Source organism: Taeniopygia guttata, chromosome 4, assembly GCF_048771995.1.
Source record: "Taeniopygia guttata chromosome 4, bTaeGut7.mat, whole genome shotgun sequence".
Classification (NCBI taxonomy): Eukaryota; Metazoa; Chordata; class Aves; order Passeriformes; family Estrildidae; genus Taeniopygia; species Taeniopygia guttata.
The window spans coordinates 31,351,927-31,373,524 of NC_133028.1; the positions used below are offsets into that span (position 1 = coordinate 31,351,927).

General features: G+C 36.9%; 1 protein-coding gene and 1 long non-coding RNA gene across 50 annotated transcripts in view; both read left to right on the forward strand.

Annotated features, from left to right (window-relative positions):
- Nucleotides 1–21,598, forward strand: part of SORBS2 (sorbin and SH3 domain containing 2) — a 152,469-nt gene that overhangs the window by 76,846 nt on the left and 54,025 nt on the right. For 21 of the 49 annotated variants that reach the window (XM_072928290.1, XM_072928284.1, XM_072928277.1 and 18 more), the window contains 6 exons: nucleotides 5,473–5,565; nucleotides 6,153–6,179; nucleotides 7,168–7,292; nucleotides 8,287–8,904; nucleotides 16,108–16,587; nucleotides 20,416–20,560. In XM_072928290.1, coding sequence (XP_072784391.1) covers nucleotides 5,473–5,565; nucleotides 6,153–6,179; nucleotides 7,168–7,292; nucleotides 8,287–8,904; nucleotides 16,108–16,587; nucleotides 20,416–20,560 — 1,488 coding nt within the window. The remainder of the gene's footprint in view (nucleotides 1–5,472; nucleotides 5,566–6,152; nucleotides 6,180–7,167; nucleotides 7,293–8,286; nucleotides 8,905–16,107; nucleotides 16,588–20,415; nucleotides 20,561–21,598) is intronic. The other 28 variants (XM_072928299.1, XM_072928314.1, XM_072928312.1 and 25 more) reach the window with 7 other exon arrangements.
- LOC140683939 (uncharacterized) lies at nucleotides 8,911–10,972 on the forward strand. The gene is made up of 2 exons (XR_012055609.1): nucleotides 8,911–10,492; nucleotides 10,535–10,972. It is a non-coding gene; the product is annotated as an uncharacterized lncRNA (long non-coding RNA).

The window sequence follows — 21,598 nt, forward strand, 5'->3', positions numbered from 1 at the left end:
CATCACATGAGTCAAAATCATATGATAGATGTAATTTTATAGCTTCTACTTCAAAAAATATTAATAAAGAGGTAAATTGCCAGTTTGTGCTACTTCAGCCCTGAAGTATGACTTTGTTCGATGTTGTACTAAGATTTTTGATGTAAGTTATGAATAGTCAAGGGAGACGAAATAAGATTTAAATAATCTGTGGCTGAATTACTTCTCTTGGGAATTGGGAATCTTCTGGTTACACAGGAGCCTTAAAAAAAGACCTTAAAGATCTGAACACACCTGAAATCCTCTCCAGTTACTTAAAGATACCATGATTTTAGATTGAACTTTAATCTACTGTGCACTTGGACAGTGAAAACATTTTTTCATCTTCTATATGCTTGATATTAATGTGCATGTTATCAGCTGCACTGAAAGGAAGGTATTGACAAAATGTGGCATTTCTTATCAGTTCTATTGAAGTAGATTGTTTTCTGACTGTAAAACCTGTGAGTAGAGTGTAAGAGTGGATATCTTGAAACTATCCATGCACCTATCTAAAGCATTACTTCATTAAGAAAGAGAGCTTCAGGTGGAAGCTGTTCTGTGTGCTGTCCCAGTCTGGCTATTTCCTTTTTTCCTTTCCTTTTTTTTTTCTTTTTACTTTCTATACTATGCTTTCTTTTGAACATGAGTGCTACAGCTAAGGTTTGGAGTTGGTGTTTTTTATTATTTCCCTGCTTTGTAACAGAAATTTTTGCATGGTGCAATTGTATGTTATCAGATGCTATTGATTTGCCACTAGTTTTTAAAATATGTGTTTCATTAATGACTCCTGCAGACAAATGAGCTCTCTAATTTGATGCCAGTAACTGGTGGAGTGGCAAAGCTAATATATATACAGCTTCAAAATGAAAAAGTAAATCTACTGCTTAGACTGGGCTCCTCTAATCCAGTGCTCCCTGTGGCTGCAGACTTGGCAGTCTGTCTCACCAAACCCTCCGGAAGATATTTTTGTCTACAGAGAAAATGTTTTGAAGAGCTTTGGTTTGCAATACTCTACCATATATGGGAGGGATTTTTAGCATTTGATGTTAATTCTGTACCACATGTTAGGAAGGAATATTCGGCAGCAAAAGGCCATTATGAAACATTTTTGAAAAAGCAAAGAAAGAGAGGTAAGATATTAGAGAAGGTTTTTCAGAAGTATCAAGGGTACTTCAGCTTCTGCTTCCTTCTGGAATTTAAATGTTGTCATAATTTTAAAATAGTAGTCTCATAGAATGTGTGTGTGTTTTTAAACCCAGAGAAAGCAATCATCAACAGAATCATATTTTAAGCTATATTTAGGGGGTTTCTTTAATAAGTCTTCAGGTATTTTATGGATTGATGAACATCATTAACTTGGTTGCTTGATTAGCTAACTCACAGAGAACACGAGCTGCCCCTGAAACTCACATCAGATTAAAACACAGGATAAATATTGTTCATTATGCATATATGCATGCATATCTCATGTCAAGGAGAGGTAATTGCATTGAGAAATAATAAATGGATCTAAGTTAATACTTAAAACAGATTTTTAGTGTCCGTCTGTAAATACTTTGGCTGAATTTCACACAGATCATTCTTGATAAACACATCTAATTTTAAAGCTATTAAACAAGTTAGCTGTTTGCATTAGATGAAGGACATAAAGAACAGCCAAGAGTGAAAAGTATGCAGTTCTGGAAGACTGCAAATATTATCTGTTTGTTAAACTTACTAATGGAAGTCATTACATGGACTGTTCTCTTACATTTTGTCTGGGAGACAAGAACACAATTTCTTGGGTCCATACAGAGTTCCTGAGCAGACTGTTAAGCCACTTTTAGATCACTGAAGTAAATTAGGTGGGCTTGAGTTACAGGCATTCTGCAAAAAATTTAAATTTTAGCAGCATGAAAGAACCAAATAATAGGTTTACCTGTCATTGTAGATTATGTGATAAAAAACTCCTCATCAGCACATCCAAAAAGGAATTCAGATAAAGAATGGAAGGAGAGGAAGCCCAAGTAATAGCCTGCCCTGCCAGGAGACTCCCAGACCCATCAAGGAGCTTATCAAAGGCTTATCTATCTCCATAAGCCTGGAAAAGCACAGGGACACAAGGGCAGGCAAGAACACAAATCAGGGTGACCCAAGGAACAAAGGGTCTCTCTTGTCCAGGGCCATCCCAGGGATGTCCCAGGAAAGCAGGCATGGAATGAGTGGCAGACTCGATGTTTGAGCCCAGCTGCTGGAAGGATCCACTCTGTCTACATGTGCCATTCTCCCTAGTGGACCTTCAGCCAGAGAGGGCTGGGTGGTGAGGCCACTGTGCCATGTTAGTGTGAGTGTTTGAAGTTGTGTGTCTGGCCATGGATGTGGTGTGTACATCTGTCTGCTGGGAAGGCATTTTCAGTCTCCCTCCAGGTTGGACCTGGGGACATAAAGAGGCAGCAGCTTGGTCTGTCTTGGACAGTTGGACCCAGCACTATATATTTACCTGAAAAGGTCAGAATGCAAATAAGGAGGAAGAAGCCCTGCTCTAAAGACTTCTAAACTTGAATTCATTGTGCAGACAAAAGGAAAAATGATACCGTCCACAAGTAGAGTGAATAGAATAATAATCAGCGAACCTAATTTTTGGATGCCATTTTCCTTTTCTTTAATAAGCGTTAAGAGCTTATTTAAAATTTCTTGCCCCTGGCTGCTCTCTTTCACATCTTCACACAAGGTCACCATCCTTTCATCTTTGCCCCCTTTGTTCATGCCACTGCTTTTACTGACTCTCTGAAACAGTCTTTTTAACAAACCCACCCCTTGCTCTTAAATGAAATGGTGGTGTTTTGAATAGTCTCCATCTGGCTTTGGGGCAGGACCCAACCAGTATACTATTTGTCAAGTACAAATACAGCTCACTTAGGATGATGCTGTCTCTAAGTGGGAGCGACTCTTGGGGCTATGAATTTAGGGGGAAGGGTTAAAATGTGGAAACAATTAAGAGAGGAAGAGAAAAAGAAGCTGCAATTGCATTTTAGGCAGCTGTTTTGATTGTGAGTTATTGCCTGACTTCATATTCTAGCACTGCCTGCAGACCTTAGCTGATTTGGGTCTCCTTTGCTTCAGTGTTAAAGCAATTCCTAGTGACACAGGATTCCTTCCTGAAGAATTTTTCAGGTCAAAAGAATTGTGAGTGTGTGTATGCATATTTGTGCCCACAATTTTTATATATGCAGACATTTTTTAAAGAATGTTTCATATAACCTCATTTGTTCCTTAAGTATCAGCTATGTGGTATAATTGCTTATAGTTTGCAAGTGAAATGAACAGATCATTAATTCAGTCTCCCTTACTGTTTCCTAATACTCCACACTCCACTTAATGGGAGCCTGGCTTGAATGTAAATGAGAGGATGGAGTCCATCATGCATCAATATGTGCTTAGCCACACACGTTTCTATTCTACTAGAAATTTTGCACAACTCAATATTGTATAAATGTGAGTTTTGTCTTTACTGAATGCTAATTAGATCTCATTTTTTTGTTCAGATACTGATAAATAATGCAGATAAAGACTGGTGAATATATATAAAATATATATGGGGTAAATATTGTATGTGATCAGTTACAATCTGTTTTATTTCTCTTGCATGAAGCCAAAACACTTTGCTAGATTATGTGCCTATGAAGTATAAAACTCGGACTCAGTTGAATTACATCAAAAACTAAATTGAAGCAGAATTTCCTGAAGTTAAAATAATTAAATGTTTGTAGTCAGTTTCCCGTTGTCTTCACTTTCTCTATCATGAAATTCAGGAAGGTAGCTCTTGAAAAATTGCAAATAAATTACCATGTTGTTTGAATAAGACCTGTAACAGTATAACAAATTTTTTTGCATGTTAGCTTATATTAAGTGTACTAAGCTTTCAAAGTCTGCTAATATTCATATTAGAACAGAACCTCAGTAGCTATACATCATCAAATCTCATTGTAATTACCTCTGATGGATGTCGATGGAGGGGGAAAAGGAATACAAGAATGGAAAGTGTCATTTTAATTACAATTTCCATTCTGTATTTATGTAAGCAAAATAAAACACATGTGCAGATTTGATAGCCATTGCCTTTTTGTCATATTTACAATGCTAATTATTAATGGCAGGTAATGTATTGCTTTCAGCTACTGCTGGCTGATATAATTGGGCTTTTTGCCTTGCCCCTTGGAATTGGCAACGAGTCTTTGGTGCCACTTACATCTAAGACAGTGGCTCTGATGTTTGCCAATGTTAACAACTACTTAATGCATATCCTACAGGGCCTGTGGCCAGGGGACTATTGGAAATATTGGAGCAGCAGGAATGAGCAAAGAAATATCAGGAGCTTACTTCTCTTGCAGACCTGGATTAAAGAAGATTCTGTGGCTCAGATTGCTGCTATTATGGCAAATACTTTCTGTGAATAGGTTGCAGGTCTTCATTAAGACCTTAATTTTATAAAACTCCCTGTCATAGGTTACAGAAATAAAAAGGCATTCATCATACTTGTTCTTGACTTCATTGAAGCACTGAATGAAATCCCAATAGTATCTAAATACTAAAATTAAAATAATTATTTTAGTGAAGAGCAGAAAAATACTCTAGTTAAATATAATTGCTAAGGATATTTATTAAATTTCTTTTACAACTATACTAGAGTTGCTAAAAAGCTAACTTGTGGGAAAGCGGTCTTCTAATAATAAGAGAGTATTTATAAAATGTAATGGCAGCTCCAGTGAGAGAGGAGTAGAATAAAGAAAGGAGTTGAGCAAAATCCAGAAGGAAAGTTTTTTCTATACCTTATTTTTTAAAAATTATTTTAGATTTCTATTCATTTCCTCAGAATGTTATTTGGTTCCAGATATACATTTCTTTTATTTTTTTAACTTATATTAGATAAAAAAGGGGAAGAGGGACAGCCAGTTTGTTCTATCAAAGTGAAAAAGAATTTATGCCTTCACTGGTAATTTTGTTTCTTGATCCAAAAGACTGAACAAAAGTACTTTTTCAGCTGATCAAACATGAGCTTAGTTTATGAATGGTGTCTTTCTAATGCATACAATGAAATTATTTTACAGTGCAGATTGTTGATTAATATTATTCTGGAATGCTTAAGACTTTATCTTGATTACTTGTTTGCTTTTAGTAATTAGCTGTAATTAAGCAGTTTTCAGGTAACAGAGTGTACATATTTCCCTAGTGGATTAAGTATTAAATACAGCTTTCTTCACTTATTCTCTGTGAGGTTTATTCTTATTTAAAGCCTGTGAAATTTTATGTATTCTGCTAATCTGCCAAACCTGCAAATTCACACATTTCTGCAGCAGTTCCCTAACTGCATGCTTATTTTCATATATGTTTGGCATATCTCACACTGTGATTTGTTGCATGTGCTTGCTCCCTTTGTCTGGGGCTGCTGTCTGTATTGTTTTGTGCTTCCAGATAGCGGTGGCTGTGCTCGCAAACGTGCTGCAATGTCTGTCACATTAACAGCTGTGAAGAGAGTTCAGAGTTCTCCAAACCTATTGGCCTCAGGTACCACCACTAACCACTGAGATACAACTTCTGAATGGCTTTTTTCTACTGTTGTGCATTCCTGCCATATTACTTTGCAAGGAGGAGAAGGGTAGCACTATTTTCTATTACACTGACAGATGTATTACTTCCACAATGCTTTTGATTCCTCTCTGCCTATGTTTAGTAGCCATTCATGAAAAAAAAATTGGGAATACTTAGGAAAAAATTAATTAAATTTGTAAATTAATAAATTAGTAAATTAATTTTGCCCTTGATATGTGTTTTGGGTCTCACATCCCCTGTATTTTTTTCAAGATAATAAAGCATGAAAAAGAGGTTTTGCTTATTACAAATTTTTTATTGAAACTTGATTTAAAAACTCTTCTCAAGGAAAGGAATCTGAGTGTTGTTGTAAAATTATTGTCAGAAGCCAGATTAATTTAAAAAAAATTATGAAGATTGTTTACCTGAAAATATTCATAGCAGTTAAAACACAATAAATATTCGTTAGACAGGCAGAACTACTTCTTATCAATACTCCTGTGTGTTTTTTGTAAATTTAATTTATTTCTAACACAAAATAATACTGGATATTTCTTTTTCAGGGTCTGGTTCTCAGTCTCCAGATTCAGGTAAATAAAACACTGTATTATTTATGTATCATTGTAATACCATGTAAGTGGATGAATTACAACAATCTTGTATTTATTTGATTTCATTATTCCGTACTTCCTCATTCTTCAAGGAAAGCACCTCTGAAGCTGTATTCCTAATTGTTAATGGTTAAGACCTCAAATTCAGGTCTCATTTGAAAGCAGTTATTCCCTGTAACACAGAATATGTTGTCAGAAAAATGAATTGTGTGGGAAAAAACAGACTGCTAATTTGCCACCTTTAGCTTCATCACTGTGGCACCATACAGTGGTACTTGCTATTTCCTTTTTAGTGCCTTACTCAGGATTGCAAGTTCTGCCCACCTTCACTTAGCAGCCTGCTCACATAATGTGTTACTTTTCCCAGCTTCTTACAGTATTTTGTCTTCAACATCTCTCTCTATGTTTGGCCAGTGCCTTGAGGGCATTCCAGGTCTGAGGATAGAGAGAAAAACATGGTTGGGTGGTTGGAAAATAGAGGTGTCATTTAGATTTTGCAATGAGATTGGAACATTATTGGAACAACTAGTTGGGTACTGTGGTGAAATTTTGTGAAACTGCCATGACAAGCTGATTTTACATGAGCTGTTTTTCAAAATCTAACACAGCCATGAAGTTCAAGAATGTAATCTGAAAGTGAAAAAACTTGAGCCTGATTTATACAGAGGCCAAAGCATCAGCACCTCAAAAGAACGCTCAAGGTTAAAAATCCATAGTCTATATGAGTATTGTGGGAAGATGTCTAACTGCCCAATACCAGAACTGTTGTCAATGCTTGAATTCTCCAAATTTTGAAGATTAATATTTTGTAGAGTGGCAGCTTTAGCCATGTTCTTATAACTTCCGTGGTAAAACAGCATCATTGTCAGTTGTGTAGTTTGTTTAGTAGCTGGGCTGCTGTGTTGAGAGCAGTGTAGATGTACTAATCACACCAAAAAATATTTTGATTCTTTTTTATTTACAAAAGCCTGGCGATCTTACAATAATGGCAGTAGAGAGACACTGAATGGAGACGCTAGCAGTTCATCTCTTTCAGCGAAAGGTTTTAGGAGCGTGCGGCCAAATCTACAGGATAAAAAATCACCAACTCAGGTAAAACTGGACACACCATGTTTAATGCTATACCTCTGCTGGGGGGTTAGCACTTATAGATGGGCTACCTCTATGAAACATTGTCTGATGTCTTGCAGATAGTGTGACTCACCTGCTCATGTGGCTCACTACAGACTGGTTTGCTGCATAGATAAAGCATACTCCACACAGGCTGTATGCCCCCAGGTTAATTACCAGAAATTGCTTTCAATGAGCAAGACAGCTAAATAAAACTAGGTCATACACAAGTAAAAGCTTTCTAGGAGTGTTCCCAGACTTCAAAGAGTATTTATTAATAGTTTATACTTTGAAAAATGCACCAGTCATCAAAATATCTGAGAATTAAAATGTATTAATTGTATGGTAGAAAATGCTTCTGCCTGTTTTGCAGAACAATGTAATTAGAACACACTAAAAACAGAAACAAAAAAAAAAACCAAATCAAGCAATAAAACCACACAACATAAACAAAAAAAAACCATCCCCACACTTGGAAACATCTTTATCTGTCCAACAAATACCAACATACCAATTTTAATATTCTCTCTGGTACTCTTTTAATTCAAAAAATTAAGAGGCTCTGTGTTTTATTTATGGGTGTTACCTGTGAATAATTGCTTGCTAAATAAGATCACAGAGTGCTTACATACCTGAATGCTTTCACAGCAATAATTCTTTCTCAGTGTAATAATTGTTTTTTAAAAGAAAAGGAATGATTGTGGGCTTCCTCCTGATCCTTTCTGATCCCACTTTGGTCTAAGCAAATGGAACATCTGGCATTTTAAACAGAAGTTGCACAGGAAATGGTGGTGGGAACCTGACCAATTTAGTTGTCCATTGAATTTATCAATGTTGAGATGAAGCCCTTTAATTTACTAGCTCCTTTATTTAAATATAAAAGTAAAACTGAACTATATCTCCTACTAACATTTACTTTCTTTCTGTTTCTTCTTCAATGTTATTTTTCTGTGTGTGGATGCTTTTGGCAAATAAGGCACCTCTGCCACCTCCTAGAAAAGAAAGCTTTCGGAAAGCAAGAGTAACTAATCACGAGAACGAAATTAATCTCCAGGCAGTAACTGCTGGTCCAGCTAAACACCACCTCACAGATACTGCCTATTACACTAGCGAGACGTTTGTTCAGGAGACAATGTCTTCTCAAATGTCTAACACAAGTGTGTCCTATGCACAAAAAATCATTAAACCACTCACCTCAATCTCCAGTGCAGACACAAGCACAGTAGCTGGCATTAGTACTACTCTCCATCAAGGCCAAAGGCAACAGTCTCAAAAACGTAAGATATCTACCCTGAAATTAACCCGGACACGTGACCCAGCAAGTAGCATTCCTTGTAATTCACAGCAACAGCTCAAGCCTGTTGAAGAGCCATTATTTTCACAAAGGCCTATCTCACCTGCCTGTAACCCCATGCCTGAGATACACACAGCATCTCTTTCCGTTCAGATAGTTCCCACCCCTGACAATAAAGCAGAGCCTGAAATCCAAGACCATCCACCTAGTATTTCTCCAGACACTTCAAAGATGTCTTCAAAGGATTTGGGACAAAAGTCTACAGTTCTTCCTTCTTCACAGGCTCCAGAATGCCATGTGGTATATTTAATTTTTCCATCTTTTATTTTAGATCTTCATGAATCACTTAATAACCATCTGTTTAGTTATACTTACATTACCAAAGTTAGATCCTGTGTTTTCTGGGTAAAACTACCTGTCATGTGGATCAAAACAGAAATGAACACAAACTGAAGGTTTTGGACGGTTATTAAAAGAAAAATATTTAGCTTAGATGGAAGGCAGACTTCTTTTTTCCTCTGTGAGCACTTTGCAAAGTGCAAATGCACTATAGGAAATTAGTGTGCTGTAGGGGATGCATCTCTCAAGTGGCTCTTCCTAGAGAGGATTGCATTAGAGGGTTATGCTGCCATAGGTGCTGGAAGGATCAAGTATGGATATAAGGTTAGGCTGAGTTGGGTTGAGGAAAGCTTAAATGCAGCTCTGTCAGTTTTCTAGGGCCACAAAAAGTACATTTTGTCAGTCAGTGCTTTCTGCAAGGCTGGGCACTGCCATCTCCTATGTGTCCTGTGCAATAGAGCTTTTCAAAGAAAATGGGTTTGTAAATTCTTTGTCAACAGCCTCCACATGAAGCATCATGGGGCACTGAACTTCTAGGTCCATCTGTTTCCCTTATACCTTACACCTACTGAAATGAAAATTCTTGTAATTATACTGATCTTACCTAGGAGAAATGGAAATATCAGACACACAGCATAGGACCAGAGGAATCTGAGCAGGGCTTGTCACCATTCCGAAACTCACCGAGTCAAATAAAATAAGCCTGGGCACAAGAAAGCAACAGTGAATACATACTAGGTAAAACGAGAGCTCTGAAAAGGCTTTGTAATTTCTACTCTGCTTTACCTAGCCACATTAGGATTTTTCTGTTTTAAAGATAATTATTCTAGTATATCTACCAATATAACAGCTTATTGGTGTTTGAAATGGACATACAGATTGCTGTAGGTCTAGACATGTCTGCCTCAGAGCTTTGTCTGAGTGAAAATCCCATCCTGGCATATTTGGTACATCTAGTTTTGCGGGAATCATTGAGGCTACTCTGAAATAAATGCAGCACTCTCTTGTAAATTAAAAAGTCCATTTACAGCCCTTTTATCAACCATAGTAACACATCTGTTTTTCCAGACTGAGGTTCTTTCAGAACATCACATTCAACCAGGTCTCTACTCTGGAAGGCATAAATATCTGCATTAAAAACAGGATAGTTTTAAAGTTTTAATATATCTGTCTCTCCCCCTTCAAATCCCAAGTAAAGTTTTTGATCAGAACAAAGCTCTGTTAAATTATATGGCAATGGTCTGCAATGCTTCTTTTGAATTCTCTCCATTAAAAAAATAGGAGCACAGAACGATTAATCACATTTGTCCTCCTCAAGACTAGACACAAAACTGTCATCTTAAATCCTTCTTAGGCTGCATGAAATTTAGAACATTTTGAGAAAAAGCAAGTTGCTTTACTCTTTAGAAGAACCAGTCTGCTACTCAGTGATTTTTGTCAGGTACGACAAATCAGTTCAAACAAGAGCCACAGTAAAGAATCCATGTCAGAAACAGTAAGGAAATCTGAGAAACAGCTTTTTCTGGAAGATAGGGTTGATATGAAGCAAGTCTTTTAAATATAGGCATCAAAGGATACTGTCACACAGCAGAACAGGTGTAGGTGTGTAGGTGTGGCAAATACAATTTTTGAATCCGTTATCTTTTCACTTAAAAATGGTTGGTCAGCCTGTTGGAATATGACGCATTATATATGGGCAGATAAATCTCTCAAACAGAAAGTATGATAGCTAACAAGGATTAGGGAAATACCTTTCCATGATCAAGAATAATACTCAAATTCAAATCAGAAGAACTAAAAATAATTCATCTTCTAGCTGTTTTTTTTTTAGAATTTTAAAAGTCAAAACTCATTTTGCATTTTCCTTTTAATTTAGAATCTTGTTTAGTTTCACTTTGAGCTGAAAAAAAATCAGAAAAGTATCTGTGGCTTATTTGGCAATCCTGCACTTAGTTTTCTGCCTTCTTCTTGGTTTCTGTATGTGGGAAGCACTATCAGAAATTTGGTGACTGGGTTGCTCTGAATAAAAGGAGAACAAATTCACTTAAGCACAGAGGTCATTAAGTCATGTAGCCATGTTTTCAAGCTTTATGGATCTCTTATCTGCAAAATGCAGCTGACACTTTCTCTGATATTCAGCTTTGAAATAAATTTTAATGAAGGGAGGGTGTATTTGGCATCACAATTGAGTCATGGAGCCAGTGGTTTTTGTAGCTCCTTGTTAAAATACATACCTAAAACTAGAGTAAAATCAGCATGTGAGGTGGTGTAAAATTCTGCATCGGGTGAGTTTCCAAAATGAAGATGCCACGATCTAAAATGAGAAATAGAGGCTGCAGCTATATGTTTAAAAATATTTATTTTCTCACTCAGATCTCAGTTTTAAACCCTGAAATTGTTCTAGCTAATGCCAGATATTATGATCCCTTCAGTGCTAAATATCATAGTATTTGCAAAGTTCACAATTTCTCTCACATAGAAAAATAACTTTCAGTATACTATGCAGAATAGTTTTTTTCATTTTTAAAATAGTTATAAATCTGCAAGCTTTACAGGACATTGTTAAAATACTTTTGTACGTGCAGCTTATAGGTTGTATGTCAAGCTATGTCCTCAAAGGATGCTCTCAGACTGTAGATTAGGCCTGCCAGCAGTGTTGAAAGCTGCCAGAGAAACTCTCAAAGAACAAATACACTTAGAAAGGTGCAACTCTCCCTCTGCATCTGGGTTTATGTATGAGAAGGAGAATGAGGTAAGATCAGGTAATCATCTCTTCTTAAGAGGTAATAAAGAGGAAATACTGTGCATGTGGGGGTATCTGTGTCTGGCCAACATGCACAACTGTATTTTGTCACAAAGTATGGAAATACACAGCCCAGAGGGAGCTTTTGTGGTCGAAGTTAATGTATCTTGCTATGATGTGCTCCTATTTGCTCTTTATTTCAGCTCTTATCTGTTGAAACTTTAGGAGCAAGCAGAAGTGTGCTATGACTCACCAAGTGACATTTTGTAAACACTCCTACTCAGAGAAAGGTTAAACCCCTTAGAAGTATATATGAAAATAGAAGCATTCAGGTTACTCAATATTATTACATTATTACAGTCTTAATTTATTACCGAGATGCTGCTTCTTTGTACCATACTGTAGATACAAGAGAAGAAACTGTACCTATTTCAACAGAGAAATCTGTATTTCCTAGTGTGAAAGCAGTGGAGGTAAATTTTATTGTCCAAGTCCCTTATAAGAAGTTATAAACTGATGAAGAATTCTGAACTGCATCTTCAGAAAGAATAACCTGATATTTTTTTATTATTTTGTTCCTGGGTTCCTAAGTGTCCTATTGTTCTACATATCACTGTCTGAAACTGAGGTTGCAAAGCACTTTTTCTGTTATTTGAATTCCTCAGATGGTTTAATCCCGATGTGCTGGAGGAGTAAACCATCTATAGCAGATGTTTATTGAAGTGTTTCTTTTGACAGCTTTATAGCTGTAGAAGTGTGCATCAAGGTAAATAAGCCTGAAATTTTTAAAAAATCTAAATCAATTCATCTAGTACATTTCTGAGTTTTAGATATTTACAATATGTAGAGTGATATGGAAGAAAGAGTAAACCGATTTCAGCATTCTGGGGACAGATGTGGAGCACAGAAAACTGAGCATGTATTTTTTATTTTAGGTTCTGCATCACTAGTATTGCTTTAGACACAAGGGCTGAACTCCACCTCCTTATACTGAATTTAGAATAAGAGGGCTAGGTAGAAAAATGGGCATTGGAATTTAATTGCCAGCATTAGTTTGGGCATTTTGAAATCAGCTTTTAATAATTAAAAATAGAGGTATTTTTACCCATTTATGCAAATGTATGGGTGTAATTTGATTGTTGATTACTAAACTCTGCTGTGTATTAACACAATGAATTTATTCACTTATCTCTGAGTCTCCTTATCTGTGTCTTCACTGTTGAAGCAAGGCCAGGACTCTGGTGTCATTAGTAATCTCACACCACTCCCCACGTATCTTGTATTAAAACGAGAGATGACTGCTTTTAAAACCCATACTAGGGTCACCTGTTTTCTTTATATGAATTGGATACCAGCTGTGTTCTTCAGGCCTGACATTTTACTATTTGATGGAAAGGACATGTTTCAAAGGACCAGCAGAAAGCTGCAACAGAAGGCTGCTCTTCAGACCTTCAATTCACATCAAGACTGATGACATTCATCTGTCTCTCAAGTCTGGCTCCACAACCCAAGACAGCAACAATCAAGCTAGTTTTTCATCAATCTAATTGATTAAGTACTTGTTTGGCTTTTAATCTGCCTGACTTCTGCTAGCATTTCTTGTGCTATATTAATAACAAACCTAATCTGAAGCATGCTGAATGGAACCAGTGTTAAAAGTTTTCTGGAATGCATTCAGCCTTGTCTTTCTCATATTTTTCACAGTGAAAAATATAGGAAAATATGATTCATATATGAAATTGCATGCACAGTGAAAAATATGGATTAGTAGTAGCCAGTTGTATGTATTTGAGATTACCAATATTCCATGGTTTTTTAGGTGTTTTTTTCAGTTTTCGAAAACAATGCTGTTTTAAATCACAATTTCAGCCACTCTTTCTCAGAGAGATGTTTATACACACAAAAGTATTCTAGAGTCAGGCAGAATAGCAGTTCTACTCTACAAAGCCAAGAAACTTCATGTTGGGAATCAACACCTAGAACTGCTGCATTCCTTCTGTCTGCAGTGTAAGAATAATAACTTTATATTCTTTTTAAGAATTTGGCTTGATGAAATCAGCTGTTAATTTACCAATCACAATAAATTAAATTCTTTAAAGTCTCAGTTTCATTAGCTCTCTGGATGCACCCTGAATATCTGTCCTTGTGTTGTCCATCCTTTCTTTTCTCAAGCATGCAAGAAATCTCCTCACTTCAGAGACAGGTTTACTAGCTTTCTCAGCTCCCCAAGATTTCCTGTTATTTTAATTATATAGAGATTAATTTACACATTTGGGCCCAGTAATATGTAACTTTTCTTCTGGGGATGCTGAGAAGATAAGTGGTCTCAAGAACTTCAGAGCTTCTTTTTGACTCTACCTCATAATTACAGCATGATCTCCTGGTTCCTGTCTTTTGCTGGAGATCTTGATATGATCTGATGACATAGATGATGAAAATCATTATGAATGATGATTCTGTTTTCCCTTTATGTACCTCTGAGATGGAATTGCAGTTTCTTATATGTGTATGTAAATACACACATCTTAAATCCCTGATATATTATGCTGTATAATCATCATAATTTTTCATGACATTTTTAATAGTACTCTGTTGTTCTTTTGAGGTTTCTATTGGCAAATTAGTTCTTTATGAAAATACTATGTCCTTTTACAGTCAGACACTCAGTTATTATTTTAATTAAGAGGTAATCTGTTCAGATTTCCTCTATGAAAAGATTAAGTTGGGGGGTGTTCAGTTATTGCTGTGAATAAAATACAGATTTTAAGCTGTTTGACTAAGTTTCTTCACTGTTTTGACTACAGATTTTTACAGCTGCTTTTGCCTGTTGTTGTGTATCCTAGAGATGCAGTGATTTCAAAGATTTATTTTGAATCAATTGGAACAAGTAATAGATAGCTGTTCACATACTCAAGATTCTTTTCTGTAATGCTTATTCATAGGGATGGTCCCATTGACCTCAGTAAGGCTATTTGTGTAAATTCTAGTTGATCTCAACAAGAATTATGCAACTGGAACCCCAGTGACCTCTTGTTAGTAGCATAATCTGGGTTGTGTTCCAAGTCTTCCATAAGGGCTTTAGAAGATATTTTCAGATTTTGGATTAAAATGCCAAAATGGCATTTTAATCTGATGGCTTGAAACATTTTTTGAATTATTAAAGACATCTGCCTAGTCTAAGCGTAGGAGATAACCATATTACTGATCACAATGTGATATGGATGACTGAATGCTGCTTTTTAAAGTAATATTTACTACATACAGTGTCTTACTGTCCGCTCCTTTACATGAATTTAAAATCCCAAACACTCCCAGTAACTATTCCAGATGTCCTCAGCCCTATCAACAGTGAAACCATTAGTGCTGAAGTAGGCAGTATTTTGAATACTTAGGAATTGATGGAAAGCTTGTGGTTAATAGGCAGCATAGAAGGATTTGTGCAGCTGTTTAACAAATACTTGATGCCAACATGCTTTAGTTCAAAAAGAAGTTGCAGATGCAAAAAGCCAGTTGCAGGACTAGTTTAAACTGAGTGAGTGATTTGAAAGGACAGAACATAAAGCTCATACATTGTATAGCAGTTTTCAGAAGCACTCTCATGAGACTGTTCCCTTCTACTTTTAAGGAACTGTGCCGAATCCAAACAACTGGCATGTTTTGTTTCAGTATGTCCTGTTCTTGTGCCCCCCAGTCTTTGTTCCCCAGATTTATATCAACCACCCTAACAATCCTTATGTCCTCTAATGTTGAAAAGACTTCTATACACCTTATAGAGTAGGTTGTGACAGGGTGCTTCCAGGGTGCTTGGAAATTCTAAGATCATCCAAATATTTTTATTAGAGAGGCAGTGGAGAAGATGTATTCAGTCACAAGAGGCAAAAAATTCTACCACTTATCACTTGCAGATCATATGAACAGTCATTATGTGTGTCTCTGTAAAGCAGGCAATCCTGCTCATCTTTATATTACAGTTAATTTCAAAATCATACCTGTCCTTGACAAAAAAAAAGTGTAACATTTACTGAGATCAGACTTGCAGATACATTTTTGCTTTGAAAACTACATGGACATTACATTCGCTAGCCTCATATTTATGTGAAGTATAAAATAATGTGAACCCTCTCAATGCACGATGGAGATCGTTAATATATGCAGTACATTATGAATATTCATCCTCAGCACACTATGGTTTCTGGCATTGCTTCCACTAGTATTTTATGCATTCGTTTCTTTTATGTTGTCCTACTCTAATATAGAGCATGGTTGATTTATTTCCTAATCTTTGTAAATGTGAACTTCCTTGGGTGGCTGAAAACCTTACACTTCTGTGATACCCCTTCACCCAGCAAGAGGCAAAGGAAAAAGTTCTTTATTCATTAAGTAATCTGTTTCTTTTCTTATTTTTTTTCCTCAAATCTCAGCTTGGAAACCAGAAAGTAACTTCCCCTGTGATGGAGGTAAATGCTTCACAGACACACAGACAAACAGCAACAGAAGCTTCTCCACTGCCTCTTCCTTCTCCTGTGGTACCAGTTAACAGAGCCTCTTTCTCACCAGACAGCGGCACCCACCTAGTTCCATACTCTTTGCCAACGCTTGATGATTTTTTGCCTTCACGCTTTTACAAAACCCCTGCCCTGTCCCAGTGCCCATGCCAATGCCCGTTGGTAGCTCCTGCCAGTGTTGCCCAGAGGAGCGAAGCAGCCTCTGTGAGCACAGACTCTGCCATGAGCGAGTGCTCCTCCCGCACAGTGAGCGAGTGCTCCACAGCCATTCTAGATGAGCTGCAGACCTGTAGCTATGATACTACTGACTGCTCTGAAACACCTTCCCCAACCCTGAGCCAGATGTCTGCTGTGTCAGATGGCACCACCTTAACCAACACTGCTGCCACTTCTCATGTAATTATGCTTCCTTTTTTTCCTCCTCCATTTTGTTCAAACAGGTTGTCAGAGGGGAACAGAATTCAACTTTGTCTATTATCCCATTACACAGACAAGTATTTTGTTAGTAATTTTCCATGGTCACAGTCTGACAGTGATTTGTAACAGTTGGTAAAAGAAAAAATCATGGACATAGCAGATTTGGGAGTAGGAAATGATTGTTGCACAGTTGTGTGGTCAACTAAGGTGTATCAAACATTTTGCTTAAAAGAAAATAAATTCAAGAAATACTTGTTCCAAATGTATTAAAAGCAAGAATTCCATGGAGTTTGAAGTTATTTGTTTAAAATATTGTTAACAATTTACAGGTTTTTGGAGTCTGGACTACCACCATTTTTGATTTACACTGAGATGCAGATTTCAATAATGTAATTTGTAAATTCATAATAAATGTTTGCAATATTTAATGCAGTTTTTTCCCCAGCCATGATGACTGCACAAAACTGGTTTTCTCTCCTCTAATTAACCTTTTCCTCTCCTAAGCACAGTTTCTTACAGGACTGAACTGCATAAGTAATCTTGAATTATTCAAGTGTCCTGTTACTTTTCTCTTGGTTAAATCAAGGGAAAAGTCAGTATGCAGTTAGACCCTTCATACATACATTCACTTTCCTGTTCCTTAGTATACTCATGTATGGGGAGAAAGAAGGTATGGAATCTGGGTCAAACCCCAGATCACTTTTGATTTCTTTTGAGATTATCCACATGATTAAAATTAGTCAGAACAAAGCCTTCATTTAAATTGAGCAATTCATTGCTGAATTGCAAAACAAAGATGTTCTGAATCCAAAGTTTTACTGGGTCACAGCAGTGTTCAAACTTCATATAAATACTTTAGCATACAGTAATTTTCAAGCCTGAAAAGAACAAACAGTGTGTGTATATATATATATATATATATTATATATATATATATATTTATACATAAAGCTTTATGTATAATTTATAAAAAGTATTTTGAGTCCAACCTTGCACATAGTCACCTGGAAAGCCAATGATTGTTTGTCATTGCTCTGGATGCTGCTAAAAAATAATACCAATAGCAGGCATGTAAAAGCTTTAATGCTTAACTTCTGTAACACAGCTTGGAAAACATTTTTTAAAAAAAAATTATTACTGTGAATCTGCATACAACACAGTTCTTGTAGCCAAAGATACCATAGATATGGACTGGTCAGACAGAGTCACCACGTGACCATTTACTAGCTATGGGAAGCATGGAATGATTTTGAGAATTTTAACCTAATTCATTGTCTTGAGATCTGGTGTGTGCTGTGCAACATTCTTGCCAAGACCTGCTCAGATATCCATAATGTGACCTCTTCTACCTGTCTCAGCAGAGGGAAAGTTAGAAAGCAGCTCCAGTTCCAGATGGAGGCCTTCTTCTGTTCTGATTTGGAAATCCAGAGAGCTCCTCTTTCTGATGCTCAGGCAAATTAGAGGAATTTTAAACCTGATACCTCATAGGAATTTTTACAGGATCTTGATTATCTTGCTGCAGAAGTAGTGGCTCTACTTGCAGTGGAGGACAGGTTAGGTATACTGGGGAAAAAAATAATAGAGATTGGTAGGGAAAAGAACATAATGAAATCTATTTTTCCAGTAAATTGGAAAATAGGTGCACTTTGGTTGAATAAGCGTTTTTGGTTTTTTTCCATATTGTCTTCTTTTCCCACAAAGATCACCTAGGGAAGCAAAACGTCTAATTCATGAATTGGCATTTTAAAGTATTTCACTTCCTTGTATAATGCGGGAATAAACTCTGTCACCAGGACTTAAAGTGTCGCATTTTTTGATTGAAATGTCAGTAACTACCAAATTATTCCAAAGGAAGAAAAGGCCTCTGGTAAAACTGTCTTCTATAGCTAACCCTGTAAACTGTGCAGGATGCAGCAGATGAACAAATGAAATAACTACCTTCACAGACATTTTCCTCAAAGAGAAAATCATTAAAAACTAAGAAATTATTATGGAGCTGAGATCTTATCTAAAACCTTCAGAAGCAAACCCAAAAATGTCATATATGAACATGCCACATACACATTTATGACTGATGTCCTTCAGCTACTTCTGTGGGTCTTGTTTTCATGATATTTTGTACTACTTAGTGTAAGTGCCTTACTGTCTAACTGAGCTCTTTGGTAAAGTCCTTCTCGGCAACATCTCAATCTTTTGCTACAGAAATTCATAGAAGTCTCTTTCCAGTCTGCAAAGAACTCACACCAGTTCTGCTCAGAGCAGCAAAGCCATAGTAAATGAGTAAGAAGGTGTAAGGCTCTGCATGTGGTTGTATCCTGCCTTCCCTAGAAACAAGCTTTCCCACAAAGACAGTATGTAGGAAAAGAGAATGGGTGAACACCTGAAGTAGAGGAGAGATTGCTGGCCTCAGTTTGAAACCTTATGTGGAAACATGCCTTCATACTGTTGAAATGCTGTCTTTGAGTTATGTAGCTTTTCTGTTCTTACATCTCCAAAACTGGAGTTTTTTTGGAGGAGAGGATCACATAAGAAAAGCCAACTTGCTTTTGGTTCTAGAGTTTATTAAGAGAGGAGATGTTTAAACACAAAACTTTCAATAGAGACATCACCACAACAGAAAATTTTCAGCTAATTTCTGAAAACAGGCATTCTTAAAATGAGAAAACCCTGAATGCAACTAGGAGTTCAAGTGATGTCTGCATAGGACCCAGAAATGTTTTTTTCTCTCTTGGCTATAGGAGGCCAAGATGTTAAAAAGTTCAAATCAATGCAGTTATCTCCAAAATAAAAATGCATACAGAAGGCCATGAATAATTTATTTTAAAAATAATGTGCATTTTAGTATGCTTTTATTTATGCTTTACTGCTTCAGGTAGTCTCTTCTTTACATCTGCAGCATGTTTTAGTTCATTTGTTATATGAAATTGAGCAAAGTTTATAGTTCTTCTAATTCAGCTTTTAAGAACAGTTCTGCATTAAAGGAGATGTTGCAGAGAGCTTCCCTTGCTTTTCTGCTGAAATATTTGCTAGCCTCATTTCATTCAATGCTTTCTCAGTGACTCAGTTTTGATTCTTTCAATACTCCCCATAAAAGTGATACAGACTCAGTGCAGAGATTCTAAACCTGGGGGCAGATAGTTTCCTCTTGTGAAGTACTTCTAGTGACTAAACCCTAAATGGCTTTAGGTGCTTGCTGCTTAATTGCCAGTTTGCTTAGCTCTCCCATTTTTTATTTTGTTCTGTCATTTTGTGTTTGTGGGTTGTTGGTTTTTTAATTGGTGCAATTTATTTTTATTGTGATAGATTACATATCAGCATGCCACAATCACTCCAGCTGCCTTCCATTTTTTAAAGACATTTTTGTCACTCTTCTCAGCTATTCATAATGAGACTTTTCCCTTCAGTCTGCACAGAAGCTCCCATATCCATAGTGCTTGAGCGTGTGCACTAAGGGAATATGTCTCTTGGTGTGAGGGGTCTGTGCCAGACTGATGGGAAGAGTGAACTCTGTGTTTGTGCCATTTTCATTGCCTTGACCGTGATCCCTCTGTCACCTTCCCAAGTGAGCATGTATCACAGCCAGCACACACAAGGAGAGAAGAGGGGAGGTACGAGGTATATCAGGAACACACTCTGCTCCCTTTGTGATAAGTTTTGTGTTACAGTGAATGCAGATGCCATTATGGCTGTGTACCTGACAACTCGTAATTGTTGCGTGGATGACAGTCGTGCATCACTCTTTCTTTGGAATTTTAGTCTGAAAGCTTTGTGTTGTACTTTAATGGGATATTGTTTTGTCTCTCTCAGGCTCAGATCACAGTGAATGGGAATTCTGGCACTGCTGCCAGCCCAGTGAGTCACTTCCAAAGGCCTTTTTCCCCTTCTTCAGCTTACCCTCCACCAGCTTCACTCAATTCCAACATTGTTATCATGCAGCATGGCAGGATGATGGGTAAGCCTCACACAGAATGTTTGCTTTATACATTACACAACGTATTCTGATTCATGTGGCAAAGACTGCAAACAATTGCAGAGTGCTTCACGTCCATAATGAAGGTATTGTCTATTCATCTACCTTGGGAAGTAAATGCAAAAAAATAATAGCATTTATTGTTAGGTACAGCAGTGATCCTGAACTGCGGTTACTGTTAAGTTTTATAACCTAGGTGTGTGAGCTAACCTCTTGCCAATTTTCTACTGGCTTTACCAAGGAAAGGGCGTCTATCAAAATAGCTCAACCTGTCCAGCCCTTTCAGATTTTGCCTTAAGAAGCCAAGGACCCACTTTGTACTTTGCTCCTCCCTACGACTTCCATAATGCTTCAGCAGAAATACTGTCAGCAAAGGGAGAGGCTCTGGGCTTTTACAAACCTAAAGCTGCATCAATTTAAAATTAGTTCATGTATTTTTTTAATGCATCTTTAATTTAAAAATTAAACCAAATACTATCAGCCTTAGTCTCTTTGCCAGTATAATCCCGTTTTGCCAAGAGATCTTGCTGCTTTTTCTACCAGTGTTGTGCATATTTAGAAAAGATTATACATGCAAAATATCTTGAATGTAGTCCCACAGTTCACTTTTTCTTTGTGCTTGCACAGAAATTAGGTGACAGTTCTTGCTTTGAGACATCTTAGACAAATGCTGCTGTCATCATAGTGATAAGTAGAAAAACTGTATACATGGGTTACTCCACATCCCAGAATTCTAGGGGTTTTGATTGCTTCTGGTTTGCAGAGTTAAAGATCTATCAATACTGGTTTGGATATACTTAAAATATATCCTATGACTTTCACTCTTGCGTGATGCTGAAGTTCAGTGTTCCACAGTAAGAGCCTGATTTAATTCTCTTTGCTCATGTAGAAATCCCCCTGATGACCTCAGTTTGAGGCCTATAAAGAATGAAGGATCAAATCCAAAATGTTTTCTAAATTTAACATCGTGCATTTGGGGAAAAAGTTCCAAATATTCAGACGTTTGCCACACAGAGTTGC